This window comes from Nelumbo lutea, chromosome 7, assembly GCF_056320005.1.
Source record: "Nelumbo lutea isolate HS-2025 chromosome 7, American lotus-T2T, whole genome shotgun sequence".
In the NCBI taxonomy this organism is placed as follows: Eukaryota; Viridiplantae; Streptophyta; class Magnoliopsida; order Proteales; family Nelumbonaceae; genus Nelumbo; species Nelumbo lutea.
Window position 1 is genome coordinate 29822380 of NC_142690.1, and position 27685 is coordinate 29850064.

The following is a 27685-nucleotide window of genomic DNA, read 5'->3' on the forward strand; positions in this document are numbered from 1 at the left end:
ATGATACCTATAAGTAAGTCAAGAAACTCTGTATCTCAGACAGAGAACTCATTAACTTGACTACCTTCCCAACAATACCATAAAAAAGGGCAGAATTAAAGAGCTGTTTTAAAGATATCCATTAAATACTTTTGGCATCAAAAAATAATCTTAAAAACAGGGAAATAGTTTCATCTACAAGATAGGGTAAATTGTCTAGGCCATAAGTGGTGCACATATGGTAAAATTCCAATGTGATGAGCAGTGTTACCAATGCACTGAGGATGATTTTTTTGGTATTAAATCCAGTGAGAAGATGACTAGTAAGCCACAAGAAAAAAAAATATTCTAAAATGAAGATATTGATGCAATAGCAGAAGAACTGAAGAAGTCAATAGAAACTTAAATATGCAATAAAGGAATAATACATAATATTTGGTTTACAATATTGCTTTTGCACACATAAAAAGGAATGCCAGAAAGGTTAAGATAAGGAGTGATAATCTATGATTTAGAATTGGTCATTGTTTCACATCTCCTGGGAGTGAAGAGGAAAAGGAAAATGGAGGAAGGAAAGTTAGTGCAGACAGAAACTTGGAGAAGATTGGTGAAGATCGAAGCCAAGCAGTTCCTGTTCCAGAGTTTCAACAAGGTAAATAAGAATCCAGCACTGAAGATTAGGGAGATGAAAAGAGCGATGGTGATCCTGGTTAGGGTAGAGGTAACTAATTGGCTCATACTCTTCGTTGAAAAATCAACTCAGATGAAGAGGAAACAGGTGTGTGAAGGGTCTCTAGAGGAAGGTAACAGGAAGTATGTAACTGAGAGAAAACAGAATGCTAAGGGCAGATTTTTGGCGCTCGCGGAATACTTTGGAGACGGGAAAAAACAAATGACTTGCTTCCCAGAAGGAAAGTCTGCAGCTGGTTGGAGAGAAATCTTAAGCACTCTGAAGGATTTCTCAACCTAGGTCAAAGGAGCACAAGGAACTTGGAGAGATGCAGATAAAAAGCTGGAGAGAGGTAAAGATTTTGCATAAGTGGAGCAGAGGCATTCTGATAAGGCTGATGGATTGATGCCTGTGGGTCAGGCTGCAATTGATGGTACAATAATCACTTATACCTCAAAGAAAAAATGGCAGAAGAAATTAGTGATGACTGCTAACGAACCACCAGAAGATTGGAGACTTGTTGCCGAGGATTTAATAAAAGAACTCAAGTTGAAATGCACCATTATTTTAACTCCCTTTGAGGACTGTAAGGCGCTTCTGGAGCTGGTAGGGTTGGAGGTTGGGATAGACACCATCTGTTTGAAGTTGGCTACAGGTACAATCACTGTTTCCAGATGGGCTCCTCAGTCCAACTCTAAGAGTTTCAGTGTAGAAGACAGAGTTCTAGTCCGGTTGATGGGTTTTCCCTTTCATTTGTGGAGAACAGAAGTTTTCTGCTCCATTGCCTCACTGTGCAAGGCCCGATTGGATGGCGTTTTTGTGAAAGACTTGCTTTCAGCAGCTGTTAGTTTGAGCAATGTTTGCCCTGAAAATATTCCGAGGTTGGTGAAAGTGTGGTCACATGGATCTTTCTACTCTGTTTGGTTGGTGACTGCCATTGAAGCCTCCTTGTGGTGTGAAGGAAGAAAGGTAGAAGATGAGAAGGTTGAGGAAATTGGTTACGTGGTCTTCAGGGAGTGGACAATTCAAAATTGTTTGAAAATATCACAAGTCTGGAAAGCCTTACGGAGGAGGTCTTAAAGATGAAGGTACCTGTTAGAGCTAGCCAAATAAGGGTAGATTAGTCATTTTATTTCTGTTAAGTTATGTGCTTATGTGGCAGTTTTAATAGAGACTTCCTGTCCCATACTTAAGTGGGGGCAGTTTAGTCTTTGTACTACTAATTAGAGGCTAATCCATATTAGGGTCGACTGATAGGGTTTAAGCTATCATGTTTGACTGTTCTCTTCTTCTTCTTCTTCTTCTTCTTCTTCTTCTTCTTCGAACTACTGGCTACAGGAAAAACATGGTATCAGAGCAGGACGTTGCTCTCTAGATCTCCTCCCCTGCTCCTCTCTATTCGTGACCTCATTTTTGTTTCTTTCTTCTTTCTGGGCTGAAAATGGAGAATACAGATTCGACCTAGGCCTGAGAACACTTCAGTCCTTTCTCTGCGCAGAACATGACTGTTTTTCAAGGAAAAAAAAAAACTTCAGAAGTGGATGGTCGACTGAAGCTCTCCATCGGAGGTTGGTTACCTTTTATTTTTTTTGTGCTGTCAGTATTTCTGGGTCGAAAGCCTTCAAAATCTGCTTGGACTGATCAGAACCTAGAGAACTAGGTTGTTTGTAGCCTTGGTTCTTGGAAAAAGATCCAAGAACAGGCTGTGTTTACAGTGGCTGAATGGTGTAAGGGTATGTTTGACCCTTTTATGTGGGTCTGTAGTTGTTTTGAAGCCTTTGTTGGTCACAAGTGACCTGAATTGAATGACAGGTTACTGCAGTGGCAGTAGTTGATGTTTTCTTTGGACTTGTAGTGCCCTCTGAAAAGGTCAGACAGATCTGTACCATGTGTGACAGCTATGGTTGTGTGGTGGTGCTTGTGATGCTCAATCTCTATTGAGCAGCTTCAAGAGGGCTTGTATGTGGTCAGTGAGTTGCTGAATTAATGTCAGTGTGATTCATGGTTTTGTGAAAACAGTAGTGGTGTGAACAAGAACAAAAGTTTGTGTACCTATCAACTGTGTTTGGGGATGGCTATAGTGTCTGGGACATCTGTGTGTTTGGGGACTGATTGATTGTGACTGGTTGTGAGCCTATCATCTGTGTTTGGGGACTGCTGTAGTGTCTGGAACATCAAACTCCTGACAGCAGTACTTAGTTGGCGACTGGGAATTCAGATTAGAGGTAACATTGGAAGAGCATCATGGCAGCAACTAGAGATGGTTGTAGTGATCAGAAACCTAGTGTGGTGATTCCCTCTGACTATCTAGGTGTACAGATGACTTCAATTAAACTTAATGGTGAGAACTATGTACCATGGGCCAAGTCAGTGGAAATTTTTTCTCAAGGAAAAGAGAAAAGTGAAGCATGTGAAGGAAGATAAACCACCAGCTGACTCTTCAGGGTTTGATGACTGGGAACAGGAAGATGCCCAAATCATGACATGGTTATGGAATGGTATGGAACCCAAAATAAGTGCCAACTTCATGTGCTTAGATACAGCTAAGGACATAAGGGAACATACCAAGAAGCTTTATTTTGGGCAGGATAATACTACAAGGGTATATCAACTCTATCAGGAATATTTCAATCTGCAGCAAGGGAATAAAACCCTAGAAGAGTACTATGCTAGTATGAAGAACCTCAGAAATGAACTCAATGTCTATCATCCCCTCACTCCAGATGTTAAGGTTCAGCAACAACAGAGGGAACAACTAGATGTCACTAGGTTCTTAGTGGGGTTGAAATCAGAATATGAACCAGTTAGGGCCCAAATATTGGGAGGCTCTACTCTTCCTACACTTGATGAAGTTTTTGCACGGCTTCGTAGGATTTATTTGGGACCTACAGAGAATCCAGCACAGTCTGACAGATCAGCATTTGTGATAGCCAGAGGAGGTGGACGTGGTACTAGAGGGGGAGGACATGCCTCCCAAGGAGGTCGTGGTGGTTCCGTATTTGGTCGTGGTGGTGGTTGTGACTCAAGGGGAGGTCGTGGTAAAGGAAAAAGTAACTCTACAAGGAAGTGTACCCATTGTGGTAGGGATGGACATTCGGTGAATTTCTGTTATGATCTCCATGGCCCTCCTTCTACATGGGCCAATCATGCAGTAGCTGGTGGGGTTGATGTCAGTTATAACCAACAGGCAGACCTAACAACTTCCACATCTACATCTGTTTCCAGGAAGGAGATGGTAAGTGTACTGCGTGATGAGTATGAGAGGTTCCTCAAGGCTACTTCACAGCATACTACAGCCACCCTTGCCCACTCAAGTATAGCTTGTCTGGCATCCAAACCCTCTCCCTGGATTATTGGCTCTAGGGCCTCTGATCACATGACTGGGACTCCAAGAGTGTTCTCTTCCCTCTTTAAAACTTCCACATCTCAAACGGTTACCCTTGCCAACGGTTTCTCTTCTCCCATCTGTGGTGTTGGTAATGTTGACACGTCTTCTCTTTCTTTATCATTTGTTCTATATGTCCCTAAGTTTCCATTCAATCTTATGTCTATTAGTAAATTAACCAAGACTCTTAATTGCTCTATTACATTTTTCCCTTCCTTTTGTGTTTTTCAGGATCTCAAGATGGGGAAGAAGATTGGCGGGGGGCATGAGGCTGGTAGATTGTATTACCTTGACGGTGGTGGATCGCCAGTTGCACTTCAGACTTCACTCACTCCTCTACAGTGGCATTGTCGATTGGGACATCCATCTCTCAAGGCACTCAAGATACTAGTTCCGTCTTTGAGTCATTTATTGTCTTTACGGTGTGAGTATGGGAAACATCGTCGGGTTCCCTTCAGTCCTAGAGTTGATAGTCGTATGTTGAGTCCTTTTGCTTTGGTTCATTCAGATGTTTGGGGTCCGATTAAAATAGTCTTATAATGGTTACAAATATTTTGTCACTTCTTTTGATGATTGTTCAATGATGGCATGGATTTATTTAATGAAAGAAATGAGTGAATTATTTTTCATTTTTCAAAAATTTCATGCTGAAATACGTACACAATTTGGTGTTCCAATCAAAGTTCTTCGTTCAGATAACGGTCGTGAATACTTTCTTACTTCCTTTCAACAGTATTTATAACAGCATGGCATCATTCATCAAACTTCATGTGCATCCACTCCTCAACAAAATGAGGTGGCTAAACGAAAGAACCGTCATCTCCTTGAAACTGCTCGGTCTATTCTTCATCATATGAGTGTTTCTAAACGATTTTGGAGTGTTGTTGTACTTACAGCGTGTTTCCTTATTAATCGAATGCCCTCTTTCATTCTTCATGGTCGGTCTCCCTTCTCTATTTTGTTCCCCACCTTGTCTCCCTTTCCATTAACACCCCGCATCTTTGGCTGTGTGTGCTTTGTTCACAATCCGAGTCCTGGGATAGACAAGTTGGATGCACGCTCTATTAAGTGTGTCTTTCTTGGCTACTCTCGGACTCAAAAAGGGTACAAGTGTTACAATCCCATTACTCGGAAGTGCTATGTCTGTCCTGATGTAACCTTTTTTGAGTTTGTCCCCTTCTTCTTGGAACCTGAAGCATCAGTGTCTCGCTCTGGGTGTTCCAGTTGGGGTTGACCCTTCACCTCCTCCAGTGCAGCTACTGAACGACCACCGATCCGACACATGTATACTCATCGACAGACACCGGCTCCTCCTCCAGCTTCTACCTTGTCTGCGGATCCTGTTGTTGCTCTTGTCCCAAAACCTTCAGGACTTGATCTTCCCATTGCTTTACAGAAAGGTAAACATAGTTGTACCCTCCATCCCATTTCCAATTTTGTTTCAGTCTCTCGCCTTTCCGCTTCACACCGCCAGTTTGTTTCACTGTTGTCATCTATTTCTATACCTAAGAATGTCCAAGAGGCTCTTAGCTCACCTGGGTGGCGACAGGCAATGGAGGAGGAACTCTCTGCCCTTCAGCATACTCAAACATGGAAGCTCACTACTCTTCCTCCTAGTAAGCATGTTGTGGGTTGTAAATGGGTGTATATTGTTAAATACTTGCCGGATGGTAGTGTGGAGCGTCTGAAGGCAAGACTTGTTGCTAAAGGTTATTCACAATTGTGTGGGGTGGACTATATGGAGACCTTCTCTCTAGTGGCTAAGATTGGCTTTGTCTGTGTCTTAATTTCCCTGGCAGTTATGTATGATTGGCCCTTGTTTCAACTTGACATTAAAAATGCCTTCCTTCATGGTGACCTTATGGAGGAGGTATATATGGAGCAACCACCTGGGTTTGTTGCTCAAGGGGAGGATGGTAAGGTGTGCAGATTGAAAAAGGCAATTTATGGGTTGAAACAATTGCCTCGTGCTTGGTTTGGGAAGTTTAGTGAAGTGGTGAAAATTTTGGAATGAAACAATGCCAGGTTGACCACTCGGTGTTCAGCTATGATTCAAAAGCAAGAAAAATTTTATTAGTGGTCTATGTGGATGATATTGTCATAACTGGTAATGACAAATTGGGGATCGATAAACTAAAGGTCTTTCTGCAAAATCATTTTCAAACAAAAGACCTTGGCACATTGAAGTATTTCTTGGGTATAGAAGTTTCTAGATCAAGACAAGGTGTAAACCTGTGCCAAAGAAAATATGTTCTTGAACTGTTGGATGAAACAGGACTGTTAGGTGCAAAACCGGCTGAAACTCCCATGGAGCCAAATGCTAAGTTGAGCAGTGATACAAGGGAAATATTTGATGATCCTGGAAGGTATAGACGGTTAGTGGGGAAGCTGAACTATTTGACTATCACGAGACCAGACATTTCCTTTGCAGTCAATGTGGTGAGCCAATTTATGCAGAACCCTCGGATACCTCACTGGGATGCAGTTCTTAGAATTGCAAGGTACCTGAAGGGAGCTCCAGGCCGTGGGTTACTGCACAAACCAGGAGGAAGACTTGAAGTAATTGGGTATACAGATGCAGATTGGGCAGGCTCTGTGTTTGATAGAAGATCTACTACAGGTTACTGCACATTTCTTAGAGGAAATCTTGTGACATGGAAGAGTAAGAAGCAAACGGTTGTGGCAAGGAGCAGTGCTGAAGCCGAATACAGAGCCATGGCATACACTACATGTGAATTAGTATGGCTGAGGAATCTCCTACAAGAAATCAGGTTCTCCATGGATAGACCTATGAAATTGTACTGTGACAATCAAGCTGCACTCCACATCTCATCTAACCCTGTTTTTCATGAGAGAACAAAGCACATAGAGATTGATTGCCACTTTGTGAGGGAGAAGGTCCTTACTGGAGAGATAAGCACAGAATATGTGGCCTCAGGTGATCAATGGGCAGATTTGGTTACAAAAGGCTTAAGCTCAGGGAGAGTGAACTATATATGTAACAAGCTGGGATTATATGACATATATTCTCCAGCTTGAGGGGGAGTGTTAGAGCTAACCGAATAAGGGTAGATTAGTCATTTTATTTCTGTTAAGTTATGTGCTTATGTGGCAGTTTTAATAGAGACTTCTTGTCCCATACTTAAGTGGGGGCAGTTTAGTCTTTGTACTACTAATTAGAGGCTAATCCATATTAGGGTCAACTGATAGGGTTTAAGCTATCATGTTCGACTGTTCTCTTCTTCTTTTTCTTCTTTTTCTTCTTTTTCTTCTTTTTCTTCTTCTTCTTCTTCTGCTCTTCTCCTGGTTCGAACTACTGTAGCTACAGGAAAAACTGTACCAATTGCTGAGACTGGAAGACCATTATCAAAGGAACTAGAGATGGGTGGCAGATCTTATGTACAGGCCCTGACTGGCAGCAGCTCTGGGCAGACAGCTGGCAGGAATGTTTAATTAGAAATGAAGGAAAATAGTCTCAAGGGAAGGATTGGACCAAATCAGAGCTTTGTTGGTCAATCTCATCAGCAAAGACATGGTAGTGGCTAATGTTAATGTGAACTTGGGCCACATCGGCACCAGCAAAGAGTTGGCCCAGGTAGTCCTCAGCAAGAAGTGCAGCTAATAGGATCTTGGCTAGGTGCCAGTGCAAAAAAGGTGGACTCCATCGACATTTGCAAAGGGGCGGGCCCTAATGATCTGGGTAAAAAGAATTTAAGTGGGATAAGTCCACCAACTCCAACTCATTCTGGAGTAGAGCTGAAAGAAACCAGTAAAAACAGTATTATTGGGCCAGGACCATGTTTAATAAGAGAAGGGGGGGGATGTGCGGTTTTAAGTGGACGAATGCATGACTTGAAGGGGCCGATGATAGACACTACAAAAGGTCTATCATCTTCCCCAGGTCAACAGGTTCCCCAATCCAGGAACCAAGGACCAGTAAACTCTCTTCGTTGGGTGCCTTCAGCTGCTATTAGAGGTCTGCCCCCTGACCATCGCAACCCTAGAAGCAAGAAATTCCATCAAGAAAGGCAAGTAGACAACTTGGGAGGTGGTTTCTCGGTGAGTGGGGAGGTCCGATTCAGATGAAATGGAAACATCAAGCTTAGGCAGTGTCTGTCTGGGGAAGTGTACTGGTTTTCAAGAAAATGAAAGCTTTGATACAGAGAATCTGTTCTTGGAGGATGAGGAGAAAGTGAGCCCAATTATTACTGGTCTAGAGGTCTCTGAAGCTTCCTTGCAGTTTGAGAGAGCATAAGAAATCCCGACCACAATGGTCATGCTCATTGTGCCATGGGACCAAAATCTATCCCGGATGTGTCACAAGATCAGGGTGTCTCGCCATTGGGGTGCAGCTCCCCTCCTTTGCAGAACAAAGGAAACCCAATGAGGGAACCTCCTTTGAACCTGAATCAGTCTTTCCCATCCCAAGCGGCTGTTGCATTTCCCACTACTTGGGGAAAAGATCCTATCGTGCCAACTTCTTAGGTACGCTTGTCATTAATTTTAAGGCTACTAATGAGCTTCCTGTGCCTGTAACAGATACACTTCAGCCCCAACCTTTGGTTGCAGGCGTCTAAGAGGAGGTAAGAAGGGAGATGGAAGGTAGAGCTGTAGGACGGGATGAGGAGGATGTTTGGAGGATTTATGGAGAGAAAATGGGAATTAGTGTGTCACTCTTTTGAAGATCTGGTAAGAAAGGAAGAAGCAGGAGAGACTGCTGTAGAGACACCGGAAAAACAAGGAGACTTTCAGATAGAGAGGGGCGTAACCAAGGAGCTTAGGGAAAAGGGAGGGACACCTCTGGTCAATTTAGTAGGTGAGATGGGTTTGAAGCTGAAAGAACTAAAGGATGTTAAAATGTATTCCAAAAAGAAGGGGGAGAAGGAAGCTCAAAGACAGAGGTGGAAAAGCCGAAATCTGATGTAGCAATGGATTTGTTGTTTAGCTCAAGGGGGGATAGAAGGAAAGAAATCCAGTTATTTTTTGTACTTTTTTTCTGTTGTTTTTATTTTTCCATAGTTTTCTATGATTTTATTTTTACTTTTTCAGTTATTTTTTGTTATTTATATTATTCCTGTTATTTTTTGTAGTTTTTTATGATTTTCTTAATTTTTAATTTAATTAGACCCGTTCAGATTTGATCTGGTCCAACACGACCCATTTGCATTTAAATCGGATTAGATTGGACTTTCAATTTGCTAGATTCAGACCAGATCATGTCTGGACCAATTGCAAGTGGATAATGTTCAGATCGGATCGGAATAGACCAAAACCCGGCCAATTGACACCACTACTTACATTGTCTTTTCACAAGCAACTTCATAACCCCCTCGGTCTGTACCAATAGAGGGTAACACATCACTTGGCTGCTATCACAATAGTTGAAGTGACATATAGTACCATCAATGGTTGCTCTAGGAGAGTAGGAGATGATTAGGTCTGATCTACATTGTGTTGGGAGGTTTTTCTCGGGAAGGTGAATACCTGTGACATGCTTCAAAAAAGGAGGCCAATTAAATGCCTCTCCCCTTATGTGTGCTGTCTTTGTTCTGCAAATCGAGATTCCCTACCCCATTTATTGATCTATTGTCCCGCTGTGCTCTTTGTTTGGGAGTTTATTTGCTCTCTCTTTGGTTGCTGGCGGATTACTCCTCAAGATGTAGCGAGTCTCTTCAACCCAAACTTCCCAAGGCAGCCAACGAAAACAGGAAGAGTTATGTGAAAATCAGTTAGGGCGAAAATCAGTTAGGGCGTCAGTGCTGTGGACTTTTTGGGAGGAAAGATACAATGATTTTCAATTAGGAGCACAGGTAAAAGGAAGAAACTGTGGAAACTATAAAGATAAAAGTTGCACACTGGATAAAAATGCTTGAGCTCTTCCAAAAGATTTACAATGACTGATAAAGGGTGTGGAATGAAGTGGCACACTCCTCTAAGGAAAAAGAAAGAAAGGTGATGGACCAATAGGAGTGGGGGACTCATGGAGAGCAGAGGCGATGGCCTTGCTTCAAGGTGTAAGATATGCCAAACAGTTGGGGTTACACCAAATTGAGATAGAAGGAGGCTCTAAATTGTTGATTGAGTGGCTGCAATCTGGTAAGTTGGGAGCCTGGATTTGTAGAAGCCCATAAGGGAAATCCTCAACACAAAATGGGAGATCAGTGTATGCTTCAAATGGACAAGGAGACCAGCTAATGGTTTAGCTGACACATTGGCTAAACAAGGGACTGTGATGGAGAGAATGTTCTGGGCAGTTTTGTAAGAAAGATTACTGGGGGCTCAACACCTGTTTAGGGGTTGACAGCTGTACTTAACTCCGGAAAGTTATTCTTAAGTTGTATTAATGAAGTTACCGTTTCCAATAAAAAAAATGAAATAGAAGCCTCCAGCTAGCAATAAAATCAAACTCAACTTCAATGGGAGCTCTATAGGAAACCCGGATTGGCAGGTATTGGTGGTGTGTTTAGTGATCCCTCAAGCAAAGTGATAGCAATGTATTCAGGGCCTTTAGGGGTAGACAATTCACTAAAACCTAATCTGTTAGCACTGCTACAAGGTCTAAAACTTGCTAAGCAAGCAAATCTGAAAAACTTGGAGGTTGAAGGGGATTCAAAATTGGTTGTGTCCTAGACTACCGCACCAGGTGTAGTGTTCCTTGGATTTATAGGCATACCCCAAGGGGAATGAAAGCCTGGCAAAGGAGCTCAATGCCACCTTTACTTGGATTAGAAAGACTGCAAATGGGATGGCTGACTGATAAGCCAAGCAGGGGGTCAATAGGCAGCAGTTATTTTGGGCTTTATAGTAATTTTTTTGGACATTGATTGTCAGACTTGTGCTTTATTGTAATTCTGTAATTTGCTCTCTCACTTGTCAATAAATTTATTTTTTTCTTGCTGATCAAAAACAAATGATTCAGACAGATTTATGTCTCAGAGTTCTCTAGGTAAATGAAGAAAAAAGAATAGAAAGAGTAGATTGCAGTAGCAGAAGAGAAGAATCCACACAGTCTACTAACCTGGCATTGATACCATATATAGATTCTGTATATGGTATGCAGAAACAGGTAGAAGAAAGAATAAAATAAAAGGAGAGCCAAACTAGAAAGGAGAGAAAAGCCTGCAGGAACAGACCTAACAATTAAGGAGAAAAACACAACTCTCCCAGTTGGCCAGGTCACTATGTACATATTTCTTACAACTGAAAAGCAAATTACAATAAGACCCCTGTTTATGAAATTGTTTTGTTTCCTAACCCCATTTAAGTAATACTGTAGACACATTCCCCATATCAAAATGAAAGTAAACAGCATACATAAAACATAAATAATAATAGCTACTATCTCAAAAGTAGTTTGTGTCAAACCATCTTAGATTCCCTCCGTATTCAGCTACCCCAATCTCAAGATATTAAGCTGTCTAGTTGTCACTCTCTAAGCACTTCTGCATATTCCAAGAATTTTAGCCTAAAACACATCATAATCAAATCAATGCCCTATAAGCCTCATCCGCCAGTGAATCTAATACGACAAGGATAGTAAAGCTACCATACTGTGAGAAAGAGGAGAGAAGACAGAAATAAGTTCATACTTATTAACCACTGGTAAAATGCCATCCAAGACTCAATTCAAAAGCATCATGGAAATGGATCTAGTTGTTAAAAGGCACAAATATGATTTTCTTTTTTTACTTTAAAAAACTACATTATTTAAGGAGACTCTAAAGTTGTAATTAGTTGGCTGATGAAGGAAAGTAATGCTATATGGATTTACATAAATGAAATCAGACATTTCAAATGGTGGTCGAGAACATACAGCCTACAGTTCAATGGGTACAAAGATCAGCTAATAGCTTGGCTGATGGATTGGCTAAACAAAGGGTCAATAGACATCAGATTTTTTGGGCTCAAATGTAAGATTTTGTGGGGAGAGATAGCAAGGGCTATGCTTTCATGAAACATAATGATATGTACAACACAATTTCATGGTGTTGTTTCATGAATAAATTTTCTGTTATTTATCAAAAAATATATATTTTTTACTAAAAAATGGTGACTGATGGAAAAGCAAGGCATATGAGGTGTTAATCCAAACAAGAGGAATAAAAGGCCATGATAGTTTACTATGGCTGTTAAAGCATAAAAATGGAATCAACTTGAATATCATAAATTTTAATAAAAAAGAAAACTCAACAGAAATAATAGATTAGAAATTGAAAAGAAGTATTATGAGCAAACACTTAACTTAAGAAAGGTTCATAACTATCTTCATTTGCAAGAGATTTGTCATGGAATAGTCTTGCCCGTTTCGGGTTTGCTGCCAAAAGAAATGAAGAATTTATCAATGATGAAATCTAGGAAGAAACTTAAATAAACAAAACTTTCTCAGCTACATAAAACAAACATTACTTCTATATGGATGAAATATGTTTCTAAATAGCTTAGGGGTTGTGATTTGCACAAACTGCATTTTCAATGAATAGGGAAGGCTACTAGTTAATAGTAGAAAATTATATTTCTTGAAAGACAAAAGCACCACTTTTTTCAAATTCTATATTATTATATACTGACCAAATTTTGTATATTATTGTACATGGTCAGATCAAAAGTGGTGTGTCCAAAGAAGAATCTCAATTTAGTTTATGTAAATCTGCAATGCAGAAGGAAAGCACTAGAAATAGCTATTGTACCTCAAAAGTTAAATAGATAGAGAGGATAAACCAAAGTTAAAAGCCAAACCACACAAATAATTAAATGCTGTTCAATAGATCGCTGTAATGTGGGTCGGGCACAAATGCAGCATGCATGGCCTGTGAAATATAGCCATCGAGGCCCATTTCCAATGACTATATCTGCTTTAGGGGGGGCTGTAAATGACCTAAATGCTCCTCAATAACTATAAACAGTTAGTTTGGGAGGCAGGGGGGCATTTGTGTATTTAGACTTGGGGGGAAAAAATGACTGAACCCCCCCCCCAAAAAAAAACAGCTATATAACAGCCAGTTTGAGGGGCCCATTCAATAATTCCTAACTCCTAAAATACCCTTAACCTCCCTCATTTTCATCACTACAACTCTCTTACTCTCTAATGTTCAACTTTATTTCAAGTTTCAACAAGGAGGCATGTTCAAGTGTCTCAAGTTAGCAATTTGGGAGAATTAGAAGCTTCATCAAATAAAATCAAGTTGGGATATCAGACTAGAAGACCGAGGAAGAAGTAGTTATTTTTTCATTTTTTCTAAATTTTAGGATTTTGGTATTTTATATTCATTAAAATGGCCGGTTCTTCTTCTCAACACACTTCCCCGATGGCTTTGATGAGGCCCAATCATAGTACGATATCATTAATATAGGCGCTAGTGCTACTGTTGATCATGCTACTCCTAGTGTATCTAGGGGTGGAAAGAGAACTAGTGAACTATGGAAAATGTTCACAAAAGAAGAGGTTGAGGGAAAGGGAAAGAGAGTTATTTGCAAAAAATGCAAAAGTGATTTTAGTACCACAGCAGTGGTGGCACCAGGCGTTTAAGTAGACACATGGCATTCATTACATTTGAAGAAAATGCTAATTCAAATCAAACACAAATTGCACACAGACTTGGTCTTTTTCGGCAATTTTCAATACTCCCACGAAAAATGAGATAAGAATTAGCCAATAAGCCAAATATATCTGAAGATCCTAGGCCTAAAAAAAATTTACAACAATCTATAAATCCTGCATTTAAAAAAGTTTCTATAAATACGACAAGAATGGGCGTTCTAAATTTTGTTCATATATACAAAATTTAATTTCTACTCTTTCAACTCTTAATTCTAAAATTTTATTTACTTCAGATATTTAGAATTCAAAGTATAATATTAGTTATATTTGTGTCATTAGGAATTTTATAGATGATTAATAGTTTTTGCAAAAAAGAAATTTAATTTTACAAGACTTAAACGACCACATACTAGCTCAGCAACTGCAGGAAGTATTTTAAATACTCTACATATTTATGGTATTAAAATAAATTTTTTTCTATTATTTTTTATAATGCTAGCAACAATGATGATGTTGTAAATATTTTTTTATCAGCAAAAGCAGAATTTACTAATTATAGGATAATCATCAAAGATAGATAATACTCAATCCCAAAATACAAACATTACATTTTAGCCCAAAACATCTATAGCTTGTTTGGCCCTTGTTTAGCTAAAGCATCTGCCATCCCATTTGTTGTTTTTTTTTTTTATGAATGCCTCCCATTTGTTGTTCTTCCACCCAAGGTTCAAAGTATCAACACGTATCGGCCGATACGTATCATTCCGAGACCCCTCCAATACACCCCTACAGTGGGTGTATCGGAGGTCTGACCAATTCAGGGGGTAGAGGAGACCTAAACCGGCCCCCCTGAACCGGTTGCAAAAAAAAAAGCTCCAAAATGTGTATCGATTCGCCCGATACGCCCCTATCGGTGTATCAGGCGTATCGATATTTTGACCCTTGCTTCCACCCGCTTAAAGGTGATATTTATCTCCCTTGTTAAGCATTCAATTTCCCAAATATTGTGTCTATAAACCCAAGGACTTTGACTGTGGTATTTTGTCCAAAAAGTAACCACTTGGGAGTCCACTTCCCCTTCCAGCAGTTGGAATAGTGAAACCCGAACTGCTTTGCAAATTTCAGTCCTCAAAACAATGCCAACATCTCTGCCGTCAATAAGTCTCCTTGCTCTAAAGGGCCCGAATATAGTGCTAGCACCTTACCTTCTGAATCTCAAAAGGCACCCCCTAAAGCAGCCCTTCAGTTCCCAAAAACTTCCATTAAAGTTAAGTTTCACAGCAATGGTCGCTGGTGGTCTCCACTCCATTATCAATCTGTCCTTTTCTTGAGCCAAGTGTGCCACTTCCTTCCATAATCTCAAAATAACATCAATTTGTCCTTTCCGAGGCCTTCACCCAGTGTGCAACTTTTATCTTTATGGTATCCACGATTTCCAACTCAGACCTACACTTTTTGTTGAAAATCCTCCCATTCCTATCTTCCCATGTAGTCCAAATCAATGCTGCTCTCACTGCTTTCCAGATTATTCTTCCTCTCATCTTTGGTTGTCTCAGAAAATCGGGATATTAAAGACCCACCAATTCCTGGGGAAGAATCCATCTACGTCCGAAAAGAGAACAAAAATACTCCCAAGCACACAAAACAAGAGGACAGTGAATAAACAAATGGAAAATGTTTTCACCACTAGCTCTGCAAAGACAACATCTATGAGGGGAAAGGCATTCGTTTGGCCTCATTTTATGTAGCAAGTCATAGTGTTTATCTTTCCAAGAAGGACCACCCAACAAAGGACCTGAATTTTAGGTGGAATTGGTTTGCTCCAAATTTCTTTCACTGGGATTTTCAAACCCAAAGTGGTAGGTTGTATTATGTTATTGAAGAAGAATGCACAAGTAAATATCCCATCAGAGGATATTGCCCAAACCCTTGTATCCTCTGTACTTTTGTCCAAGAAGACTGAATCTAATTTGGCAAATAAAAAGTATGAGATCTTCAAATTCCATCTCGCTTAGACCCATCTTGAAACCAAAGTCCCAGTTCAACCCCAAATTGTTAAAGGTCACAAACTTGGAAACAAGGTTTAAAATGTTGTTGATGAAACTGTCGGTTGACCAAATATAAGAAACATGTTGGAAATGTTGGAAATATCGTATATAAATATTGTAAAAATTATAAACATAGTGCAGACATTGTAAAATATAGAATGATATTTTATGAAATAATAAAAGAAACATAGGTTTATTAAAACAAGAAAAACAGGATAGAAGGAAAGGTGATAAGCAATCGCCCGAATGAAATGAAAACACCCAGAAGACATCCGACTTATGCTTAAAACACCTAGATAGGCCAAACCCTCCCAACAAATCCAAAACCTCAAAATCCAAGCCACATACAAAGCGAAAAGAACCAACATGTGAACAGCAAACAAGTCAAACCAAAACCCGTAAAATACCCAAAGCAAGCAACCCCCACCCCCCCTCCCCACCTGAGACCCATAGCGAAAAACCAAACCCCCAATGGATTCCAAATCAACAAAACTACTTGTTAATTTTTTGATTGCAATCTTCCTGTTGTCTTTTGGCTGCGCTTTTGTGTTTCCTTACTTTCTGCTGTTGGCATCTTTAATCTTCTGAGTTTTGAATCTTCTAATTATATTTAATGTTCCAACGACTTCTTCCATCTTCCCCTCAGAAATCTGACCCCTTCCCGGAACAATCTCCCCCTCTAGAACCCCTTCCTTTTCCTTGATGTTATTCTCACCGCCTCCATCAAACTTTAACAATCCTTGATTTATTAAATTACTTGAATTGCAATCAACCACTATATCATTTTTATTTTTGTTCTCCCCATTCCTTTCCTCCACAGACCTGAACGCTTCCTTCACAAACTCCTCCCCTCCTAAGAAAAATAGAGCCAGAATTTTGCAAACTTATTTACAAATTTTTCAATGTCACATGTGACTTCCACCTTATGTGTCTCATCTATCATCAGATCATCCTCACTTTCCTCCCCTGAGTCCATTTTCAATCCCCTCTCTCGGTTTTCATCCAAGGGAAAAGTTCTGTATCTTTTCCTTTTATACATTCTTACTCCATCCCCATTCTTGTTTGCTACCCCCTCCCTCATTCCCTGCTCCTTTCTCTCCTTCCTTCCCCTCCACTAAACCATTATCCCCCTTCCTCCCTCGGTTCCTCCTCACCTCTTCCTCTTCTCTTGTTTCCTCTGCCCCTACGACCCCAAACATCTCTCCTTCTTGACTTCTCTCCCCCTCTTCCCCAATTGCATCTTTATCTCCTTCCCTCACATCCCTTATCACCTCTCCATTTTTTCCTTCTTCTGTTTCCACCATTTGCTCTTCCATATCTCTATTTTTCATTTCTTCCGTAGCATCTTCCTTACCGTCAAAGCCTTCTTGTAAAACTTCATCTTCCTCTCCTTTTTTCTATTGATGAATTTTGCCTTTAGGTGTGCATGCCATATTTTAAATTTGTGTAAATAAGGTTTAAACATTATTTCACCACAAAAATTCAAAACTTCAAATATATCGGCCCGCATCAACTGATACATATCGTATCGGTGACCTACCAATATGCCACTTTAAGCTTTGTTTCAGGAGTTGATCTGTTTCAGGGGTAGACGAGCCTTATATCGACCCCCTGAACAGGTTTGATAACAACATAAAAAATAAAAAACTAAACATAATAAAAGTGCCCAATGATACAGACCGATACACCCCATCCAGCGTATCGACCTGTATCGATATTTTATTAGAACCTTGTTCACCACATATTACAAAAATTAGAAAATGTATTTTGTATATTAGATCTTCTAATGCAAGAAAACAAGAATTTAACATGGGAGGAATTCCGCATTCTTTTATGTTAAGGAGTTGCACCCTATATAGGGAAATTCTTATGACAGAATGCCCAATCACATAATAACTGGTGATGATTGGGATATGGAAATTTGTATAGAAGATTTTTTACAGTACTTTTATGATGCAACTAATTTATTTGCAGGTGTTTATAACCCAACTTTCATGTACATTAGTTAATCAATTATATATAATGGTGATTGTTTTACAGGATTTAAAAATGTTCAAAAATAGACAAGCGACTTGAGGCAAGAAGCACATGCACATTTGCACAAATTGACAAGTGACTTGAGGTACGCTGCATACCCGCATACAATTAAAACTTCAAATTGAAATATTTAGATTCAGAATTTCAGATTTATTTTACCAATTACTATTTACTATTAACTATTCACTATTCACTAGCTTAGGAGGAGTAGGGATTTATGGATTTCCTATTTTCAGATTTGATCGCCTAGGCATCACCTAGGTGCCTTGAAAACTATGACAGGTTGTTGGATACGAAAAGAAGCTGCATGACAGATGAAACTCTAGAGATATGTATATGCCGCAATGATTGGCTAGATGCAGAGGATAGGCTGCAAGATCGAGGACATGACACTTCTTCAGTTGATGGATCACCGGAAGATGCAGATCAAGGAGATGGAGGTGGAACTTGAAGAGAAGATTGAAGTCAATGTTCAATAATTGTACAATATTTTTAATATTATTGTAAATATTGATTTTTAATTTTATTTGAATTTTTTTTTTGAGAAAAGATTACTTTCATTGCAAAAAGGAAAAGAGGGGGGATGTACACAGCAACCTAACAAAAAACAAATAGCACCACACAAGAAACACCCCCTAGAACTTACATAGGTATAGTAACATCACTGTACAAAGCATCCCTTCCCACCCTATATTTAGCTAAGCCATCCACCACACTATTGAGTTCACGAGGAATTCATCTAAATACACAATGAATGAGAGAGGCAATTTCTTTAATCTCATGTAGGAAGCTATTCAGTCTCCAGGGATCTTTCTGATTGTTCATCCAACAGATCACCAAGCTTGAGTCTCCCTCCACCACAATTGAAGTTATTTGTGATTTTTTCCAAACCATTAAACTTTTATCTTCAATTTTATTATACTATTTTATCTTCAATCCATGAAATAAAATTTTTATTTTTTTCAATTTGTTATCTGTCTTGTTAAGTTTTTTTGTTAATATTTCATTTTTTTTCAATTTTTCTTTCATTTTTACTTGGCAAAGAAACAGAGAATGTGTCGGCCCATGGGTTACCGCAAGCCAGCCCAGCCTGGAACAAGCCCGCTCAAATTACAACTACAAATATAAGTCTCAACATGAGTACATGGAAATGCTCAGTAGTGTTTGAGAAGGCCAATTAAAAAAAAAAAAAAAGTTCCAAGCAATGTAAGTTCCAACTACCTGTGAGCATTTCATCAATAAGAGCTAGAACATATTCCACTGTTTCTTCCTTGAAAATATCACGCAAAATGTTCACAAATACACGGACATAAGCTGGACCATCCTGTCACAATTGCCACTACTTGTAAATAACACAAAAATAACCAAAATGTTCTTCCCTTTTTGATAATAATAAAAATATTGAAAGAAAAAGGGATCACAAGAAATATACAAGCACAAGCTTTACAGCTCAAGCAAAAGCCAATAGCCGCTAAGAAGATATATAAATATAAATATGTGAGCTTTGCCTGGGCTTATAGTCCGAAGTGCCTTCCTCAATATGCTTTATTATCAATAAAAAAAAAAAGACCATGAACAGCCATGATACTTGACAAAATGAAATAGAGTAAGAGCATTTAGGCATGTGCATGATAGGCCACCTATTGCACCAGTGAGAAAAATGATCTGATGCAAGGTGAAAGGACTCAAAGAGCTAGGGGAAGGCAAAAAAAGCAGATTAGGTGGTAAGAAATGATTTTAGGGTTCACAGTCTAACAACAGATATGACCTTTGATATAGTGGACTGGTGAAAAAGTATTCAAGTAGCCCACCCACATATGGTCAGGATAAGGCTTTGCTGAGATGAATTAAGTAGAGGACAATACTCAAGCAAAAGCCAGGGAAGCAGAAAATACTAATGAATCTAAAGCAAAAAATAATAATAAGTGAACTTGCAAATTATAGGTAATATTAGCAGAAAGGAAAAAAAAAAAAAAAACAATGTACTGACAGTTAATGTCTTTGACTTCTGTGTCATTTACCCAATAGAATACAAGTAAAAATTGCATAAATATATGTCTTTGGCTTCTGTGTCATTTACCCAATAGAATACAAGTAAAAACTCCATAAATATATGTTGAGCACCTTAATTCAAATATTTATAAAATGGATGGTTACTTATCAAAAAATAAATAAATGTGATTAAGAAGATATCCTTAATTCAAAAATCAAGTGGTTGGAACTTGGGATTGTCAATTTCCCAACCAATAATTTTTGGGCTACCACCATCTAGATTCAATGAGAAAAATTAAATTGACAAAGCAGTGGACAGTTTTGGGGCACATATAGAGATAAAATATTTCCCAAATCCCAAGTTTACAACTTTGCAAACCCAGCATATTCAGACATGATGGCCAAAGAGTTGGTTCACATGGATTTATCCAAGTTAGTGTGTCAATGCAGTCAGTAATGTACAGAATGGACTGGAAAAGGACACCTGTAGACACAAAAAAAAAAAAAAAACTTTTCGTTTTACTTCACAAATCACTGAAATTGGATATATTATAAAATCTTCAAGAACTCTACATTATTCCCCTAACTGATAAGTCAAATTTCAATAGAATGTGCTGGAAAAAACATTCTAAAACAACCATCATATTGAAGGGTTTGCACTGGCATACTGGCATCAAGTGGCTTCTGCTCTTACAAGACCTACCACTGATCCAGCACGGGAGCCTCCTAGACAGCATAACATCAAGATAAATTCTGATGGCAGCAGCCTTGGCAATCCAGGTTCATCAAACACTGAAGGAACCTTAGAAACTAAATGGATGAGATATTGGTTTTCTATACTGTTCCATTTGGTACTGCCAACTCCACTGAGTTGAATTACGCTCTTCTGCAAGTTCCGAGATTTTCCAAATCTCTGGGGTTGAGATGTAGGAAATAGAAGGAGATCCAAGGGTTGTTTTTCTAGTGGTTAAGGGGTAAAGAACCACTTCCTTGATTATATCTTCATTGCATCCAGATTGAACACCTTATTCAGCTAGATTCCAGGGGCAGTAACTCTTATTAATTTTTCCAGTTAAAGGAGCCAATATCTGAATTGTACTAGGGTCCTGACCTGTGGAACAGCTAAGCATAACGAGTCTTGATAATGAAGTTGAGTATGTATTTTGAGTTTTGAGTATGTATTTTGATAATGAAGTTGAATTACGTTCTTCTGCAAGTTCTAAGATTTTCCATATCTCTGGGGTATGAGATGTAGGAAATAGAAGGAGATCCAAGGGTTGTTTTTCTAGTGGTTAAGGGGTAAAGAACCACTTCCTTGATTATATCTTCATTGCATCCAGATTGAACACCTTATTCAGCTAGATTCCAGGGGAGTAACTCTTGCTAATTTTTCCAGCTAAAGGAGTCAATATCTGAATTGTACTAGGGTCCTGACCCGTGGAACAGCTAAGCATAACGAGTCTTGATAATGAAGTTGAGTATGTATTTTGAGTTCTGCTAGATGATCTAGTCTGACAAGCTTTTCTTTAAGTGTATTTCTTCATATGCTCTTCCCAACATAAATAAAGTCCTATTATGCATAACTCTATTAGGAGCCATTGCTTGGTGTAATGGTAAAATCTTAGGAAGACAAGTGTGAGAATGTAGGTTCAAGTCTGAGAGAAACCACTCCGTGCAAAAAATGCCAGAGGTTAGGTCCATATCCAGTCCACCACTCCCAAGACCTCAGCTAGCTAGAACCAACATTGGGTTTTTTTTTTTTTTTTTTGAAGGATAAAAACAAAGTTTCATCAAAAAAGGAAAAAGAATGATAACAGGAAGGTGATAAGATATTACCCAAAAGAGAGACACAACCAGTGGACCCAACAAACAGGCATCAAGACCATTAACAAAACGGAATAAGCAACTACACCACTTACAAATCAAAGACTTGATGGACAGATTTGATCAAAGAGCAAAAACCCTTGAAGTGTCTGACACAGAGCTTATTCTTCCTCCACAAACTCATGATCTGAAGCATCCTCATTCTAATTCTTGCCTCCTCTCCCCAGCGCCTTTTTATTCAGTTTCACTTCCCTTTTTTTCTCTCAAACTCCTCAAAAGCCCTCCTAGCAAACTCCTCACCGCCCCAAAAGAAAAAACCCAAACTTTTACCAATGGTGACCTCCCTGTCTACTAACTTTTAATCTCATTACTTTCCACCTCCAAAATCGTTTTAGTGTCAAGGCCAACACCACTCTCCTTATTGTCTTGAATCTCCTTCCCCAGGAGGGAATCTGAAGGTTAATCCTTCATTGTCGCACCCCTATAATCAGCTCCAGGAGTCAAAATGCATCTCTTGCCTCTTCTCCTGTAGACCCATTTGTCATTTTTAGTAGGTCCTGCCCCCACCAGACCAAGCTTCAGCCTAGAGAAGATTTTCGTTACATGCACTACACTAGTATTCTTTGAGCCGTGATTTCTTGCAAATCTCTCCATTAACCAACTCCTTCTCTTTAGTCTTGCCCCTTTGACCCAAATCAACACCCAATCTTCCAACCTTAACCTCCTCAAAACAAAATAAGTCACCATCATTGCTCTCTCCTTGACCACCAACGTTGCCATTACCGACTATCTCCCCTATTTCTTCCGACTTTTCTCCTTCCTCGATTTCCATAGTGACATCAGCACCTCCCAAGAGATGGCAATTTGTCCCATCCCCGTGGGGCCCCACCCTGCCCCACCTTGGTCAGGATAGGTTTTTTGACCACTAATCGGGGTTCAGGGTGGGTTTTTTTTTTTATCAATAACAGTAATTTTATTAGAAGAGAAATAGAAATTACAACCAGAAGGGAGGGGTAAAAAGTCTTAACCCTCCCTAACAAAACTGAAAACACATGTTACAAATATAGCCCAAAAGAGATTTGTTCTTCCCACCCCCTGTTTAGCCAAGGTATCAGCCATGGAGTTCGCACACCTATTGGCCCATTGAACCCTTACAATCATATTCTGAGTTAACTGAATAATTTTCTTTCTTTCATTAGAGAACTTCCACAAGCTGGACACTTCCTTCTGCAACCATCTAATAGTCAACTGAGTCACCTTCCACCAACAACTTACAAATATTCAGCTGCTTAGCTCTCTTAAATCCTTCTAGAGCTGCCAAGATTTCCTATAGGTCCTGAGAACATAGCAATGATTCAACCTTCCTCATCCCTGAAGATACCACCTATACCTGAATGGCCTGGATTTCCTTCACTGCTACCATCGAAGTTCAATTTGATGAAACCCGAATCTGGTGGAGTCCAAACAGGTCTAAGAGCAGTGGACATGGGAGCTGACCAAGCCACTTCTTCCCACTTTCTAATGATGTCTCCTACTGAATAATCTTCAAAGAGCTTCAAAGGCTTGACCCAATGAGCCACCCTAACATATATAAGTTCTATGATGGCTTCCTTACATTTTTCTTTTTCATGAAATACTCTTTGAATTCTTTCTTTTTCAGGGTGGGTTTGGGGAAACCCATAACTCTAGGGATCAGATCGAAACATTTCATGCATGTAAAACCAAGCAGATTTTTCATTCTACTAAACCGGACAACTTTGCATTGTACTGTTCATTTTTGTACTTGTAATCTTTCCAAATGCAGTCTTAGGGACAAATTTGTAGCTATTGCAGTTAATCCCAAAGATCCTTACCTAACCCAATCAACCCTACCGATTAACTCTAACTCTAATTTCATCCAAAACCATTCTAAACCTATTAACAAGCTCCACAAACCCATCTTAAGTCGAACATACTCTACATCAATTGTTATCAAAACACCTAATCAGCAAATCCGGTCCCAGAGCACCTATTTGGCAGTCTGTCCTACTACATCATAAAGGTTCCAAGTCAACAAGACTGCAATGTTTAATAGCTTCCCCCTTGCTTCTTTTTCCACCATTTGGTTGAATTAGAAATTCTGGATGATGTTATGTTTCATTATGAGTTGATTAGGTAGAACCATTTGCTTCTAAACAGATGAATTATTTACATATTCTATTATATATATATATATATATATATATATATATATATAGATAGATAGATAGATAGATAGATAGATAGATATAGATATATATATTCCTCGGCTTATATTACTTTTTAAAATTTTCTCCAATTTTTTTCTCATTTCCGATTAATGTCTTAGCATGAGGGGTTATGAGGCATAACCATTTAAACCTCATATGTAGAATCTAATGGATCATTTACAAGGATATCTTGACCAGTGTTTTCAAGTTTCAACCCATCATTGACTCAGCCAGTCAAACTGGTGACCCAGTCACAATCCCAATCCAGGTAAACCTCTAACTCGCTATGTTACAAAAACCCATCAGCTCAGTCAATGACCAGTCAACCCAGATGGTTGATCTGTTGACCTATACGACCTGTTCAGCAGGTTATTTACAGTGATGACATCACGGGTTGACCCATGGACCCATATGGTTGAACCACTAACTTGTTGACCCAGAAAGGAAAACAGCTCAACCTCTGGGACTGGTTTCAGAACACTGATCTTGACACACTATGTTACAAAAACCCATTGGCTCAGTCAATAACTGGTCAACGTAGACGATTGATTCGTTGACCCATTGACCTATTGGCCTGTATGGTTGATCTATTGACCTGTATGGTTGAACCACTAATCCGTTGACCCAAAGAGGAAAACAGTTAAACCTCTGGGACTGGTTTTAAAACATTGACCCTGACACCTCTTATAACCCTTCTGCCTATTGAAATATTTATTTGTCCACATAGGAAGTGCGAGCACTGAAAGAAACAGAAAAAATCAAGATCATTTGCACTTTGGAGCCATGAATGACCAAACAGAGTGGGAAGGTGAAGACAGTAAAGAAGATTATTCTGACAAGGATATGAAAAAGGAAAAACTTGTGACTAACATGGATGGCAGGCCATGAAAGCACATTAATGGATCAAGAGAGGATCAAATAGATACTCCAACTGCCCAAAATTATTCTACGAAAGTAAGAGAAATATAAAACTTACATCATCAAGTAGTGCTGCGCGGTAACTTTCCGACCTGTTATCATAACGCCTCAACAACTGAAGGCATGTTCCTGTAATCAGCTTTGTTGTCATGTAAGTCTCCCATGGGATGTCCCGCTTGAGAACCTTGAAGAATAAAACAAGGTGTCAATCAAAGCAATATATATATATATATATATATATATATAGAGAGAGAGAGAGAGAGAGAGAGAGAGGGAGAATCTGAAACACTCATCGAACGGAATAAAAAATGCCGCAAAAATCAGATCCAATCTCAACTCAGACACCTAAATTACATATTTAGGGAGCAGAATGAAAAGGATAAAACTTTTGAAGCAGTGACGAATCCAAATATCTAAACTGCAAATTCAATTGCCATTACTGCCATTACCCCCAAACAAACAAGACGTTTACAGTGATAAAATTAAGTTCTGAATTAATCTACAGAAGCAGGAATCAGTGCACAAGCAAAAGAAATTCCTAGATTTGTAACAAAAGCTAATTCCAAAAAACACAGCAAGAATCACCATTATTTCCATGAAATTAAATCGAATCAGGATTCCATTTCCAACCTGTTCCGTCGTTAACTCTGCATGATCCATGGATATCGAAACTCCTTTGCACCGATCAGCAGAAGCTATCTCTGAATCTGCCCAATTCAACCAGCTACGATCAATAAAAAAGAAGAATTGGATAGATATAGGGCAAAAAAATGTACACTGTTGAGCGCAAGAAACCAAAGTTCAGGGATTCCGAAATTTTTCTAAATTTTTCTATAAACTTATCAAACAATCTGAGAAGATCAGAAGAAGGGAAAGAAAGATAATAATAAAAGAAACCTTTTTCCTATTTCTGACGAGAGAGAGATGGTCTCTGTCGACCAGTGATTTCCTTGTGATAAAGAACCTGTTTCAAAGATTTGGCATTGGGCACAATGCTATTGCTGGACGACCATCAAACCGGCAAAACAGGGTTGATTCACTCGGTTCGACCAGTTGAAACAACTCGCTAATCGAGATCCAACCGAGTAGATAATTATTGAAAATATTTAAAACAAGATACATTAAATATAGGAAATTCAGAAGGAAATCACCGTTGTGGGGCGTTATAATTGGTCCCACAGCCTAAATGCAGCTATCAAGTTCAGCTAATCCATTCTCTCTACACTTATCTATCTCACTAAAAGAATGTACCCGAAGCTGAGTTGGGATCTTCTACTAACAAAACACGTCCAACCCTCTACTAACCTAATCTAACACCCCACATCTCACTATGAGATTAGGACCACCATAAAAGTGAGGAATTGATATCTTCTACCAACAAAATATGTTTCAACCCTCTACCAACTTGACCTAATACAACAAGGCTGAGATCTACCATAAGAGTGGGATCCACCATAATATGAGATGTGTGGTGTGAGATTATGTTGGTAGAGGGTTGGAAGGTGTTCTTTTGGCAGGTGATGCGGATTGAATGGAGATGTGTGGTATGAAATCATATTGGTAGAAGGTTGAAATGTGTTTTGTTGGAAGTTGGAACTCGAAGATGCTCTAAACTCAAAATGATGAAAACTCCTGATTAGTACTATGAACTTTAAAATGAGACAATTCAGTACCCGAGCTTTCAAAACATGACAATCCAATACCTGAACTTTGGTCCCCCAAACTTTAAAATGAGATAATTTAGTACCCAAACTTTCAAAACATGACAATCCAGTACCTGTTATTAACTAACCGTTAATCATCCATTAAGTGGCATTTGAAAATGACACAAATGCCCTTCGAGTGTCATCTAATTTTCTTTATCAACCATCAAAACATTGATAAAAAATTAAGTCTCAAATCCTTGCCTCTTCTATTTAAGAAAGTTGGCGTCACCAGAATGCCCACTCAAACATGACCCCAACTTTCTTGAATGAAAAAGGCAAAGATTTTGGACTATTAATTTTTTGTCAATGTTTAAATGGTTAGTAGAGAAAATTAAATAATACTTGAATGGCATTTGTGTCTTTTTCAAATGCCATTTAACGGATGGTTAACAGTAGGTACTGAATTGTCACATTTTAAAAGTTTGGGTAATGAATTGTCACATTTTAAAGTTTGGGGATCGAAGTGACATTAGGCCTAAAGTACAGGGTACTAATCAGAAATTTTCCCTTTTTTATGATAACAATGGCACGATACCCGAAAAACCTCATGAACTTCATGGAAAAACTTTAGCTATTGGGGGCCAATAGCCTATGTTGTTTAGATAATTTATGTAAATGACACGTTACCGGTGAGAATGGATAAATTAGTAATTACATCTTAATTTATTTTGACTAAAAACCAAAGCATGGGCATGAATAGGTGAAGTGCCTAGAACGTGCCCAGTCCAAAAACTGTCTTAACAACCTATGCTGTTAGGCCCCAACAGCCAAAGTTAGCCCGAACTTGATAGTTGTATTAGGTGTTGTGTAACACTACGAGAGATGTATAGCCCACAACCACTCAATATCTCACTTTGTATCCATGGCTGACGTTGAGTAGTATTATTGGTTACACAACTCCAACTTGGTGGTACGGTATTCATCAAAATTCACCCAGTTGCTTTGATTGGTTAAAATATCATAACCTTTTGGCATCATAGGAGTGCCATGGTAAATTATTGGAAAAGGAAAGCACAAATTTGTCCATTTCTATGACCATAATAGAGGGGTGTTAATTTTGGCTGTTGGGGCTAACAGCATAGGTTGTTAAGACAGTTTCTTGGCTGGGTATGTTCTGGGACATGGCATTCTCAACAGTATTCGCTGTTGGCCCCCAACAGCTAAAGTTTTTCCTAATAGAGGGTGGTGATATAAGGGTCTCCGTATAGGTGTAATCCAGCCAAGTAGAGCTGAATTTTGGCATACCTGGTTTGGTTTAACTAAAATACTATTAAGTTGGAGTTCTATTGGAACTCTATTTAAGTATTTTCTCATTTTCTGGGTTGAGTTTAGTTCGATTAAACATTTGATTAGTTCGAGT

The 27685-nt window shown here is 39.0% G+C and overlaps 1 protein-coding gene across 3 annotated transcripts in view; it reads right to left on the reverse strand.

Annotated features, from left to right (window-relative positions):
* The window catches only part of LOC148845929 (vacuolar ATP synthase subunit H family protein), a 63795-nt gene extending 38139 nt beyond the window's left edge, over window positions 1-25656 (reverse strand). The window contains exons 1-5 of one of the 3 annotated variants that reach the window (XM_088955654.1): window positions 25517-25656; window positions 25250-25326; window positions 24678-24803; window positions 18879-18981; window positions 12276-12348 (exon numbers count right to left, since the gene is read on the reverse strand). In XM_088955654.1, the coding sequence (XP_088811780.1) occupies window positions 12276-12348; window positions 18879-18981; window positions 24678-24803; window positions 25250-25279 (332 nt within the window). In that variant the 5' untranslated portion in view covers window positions 25280-25326; window positions 25517-25656. The other 2 variants (XM_088955656.1, XM_088955655.1) reach the window with 2 other exon arrangements.
* Between the last annotated feature and the right edge of the window lie 2029 nt (window positions 25657-27685).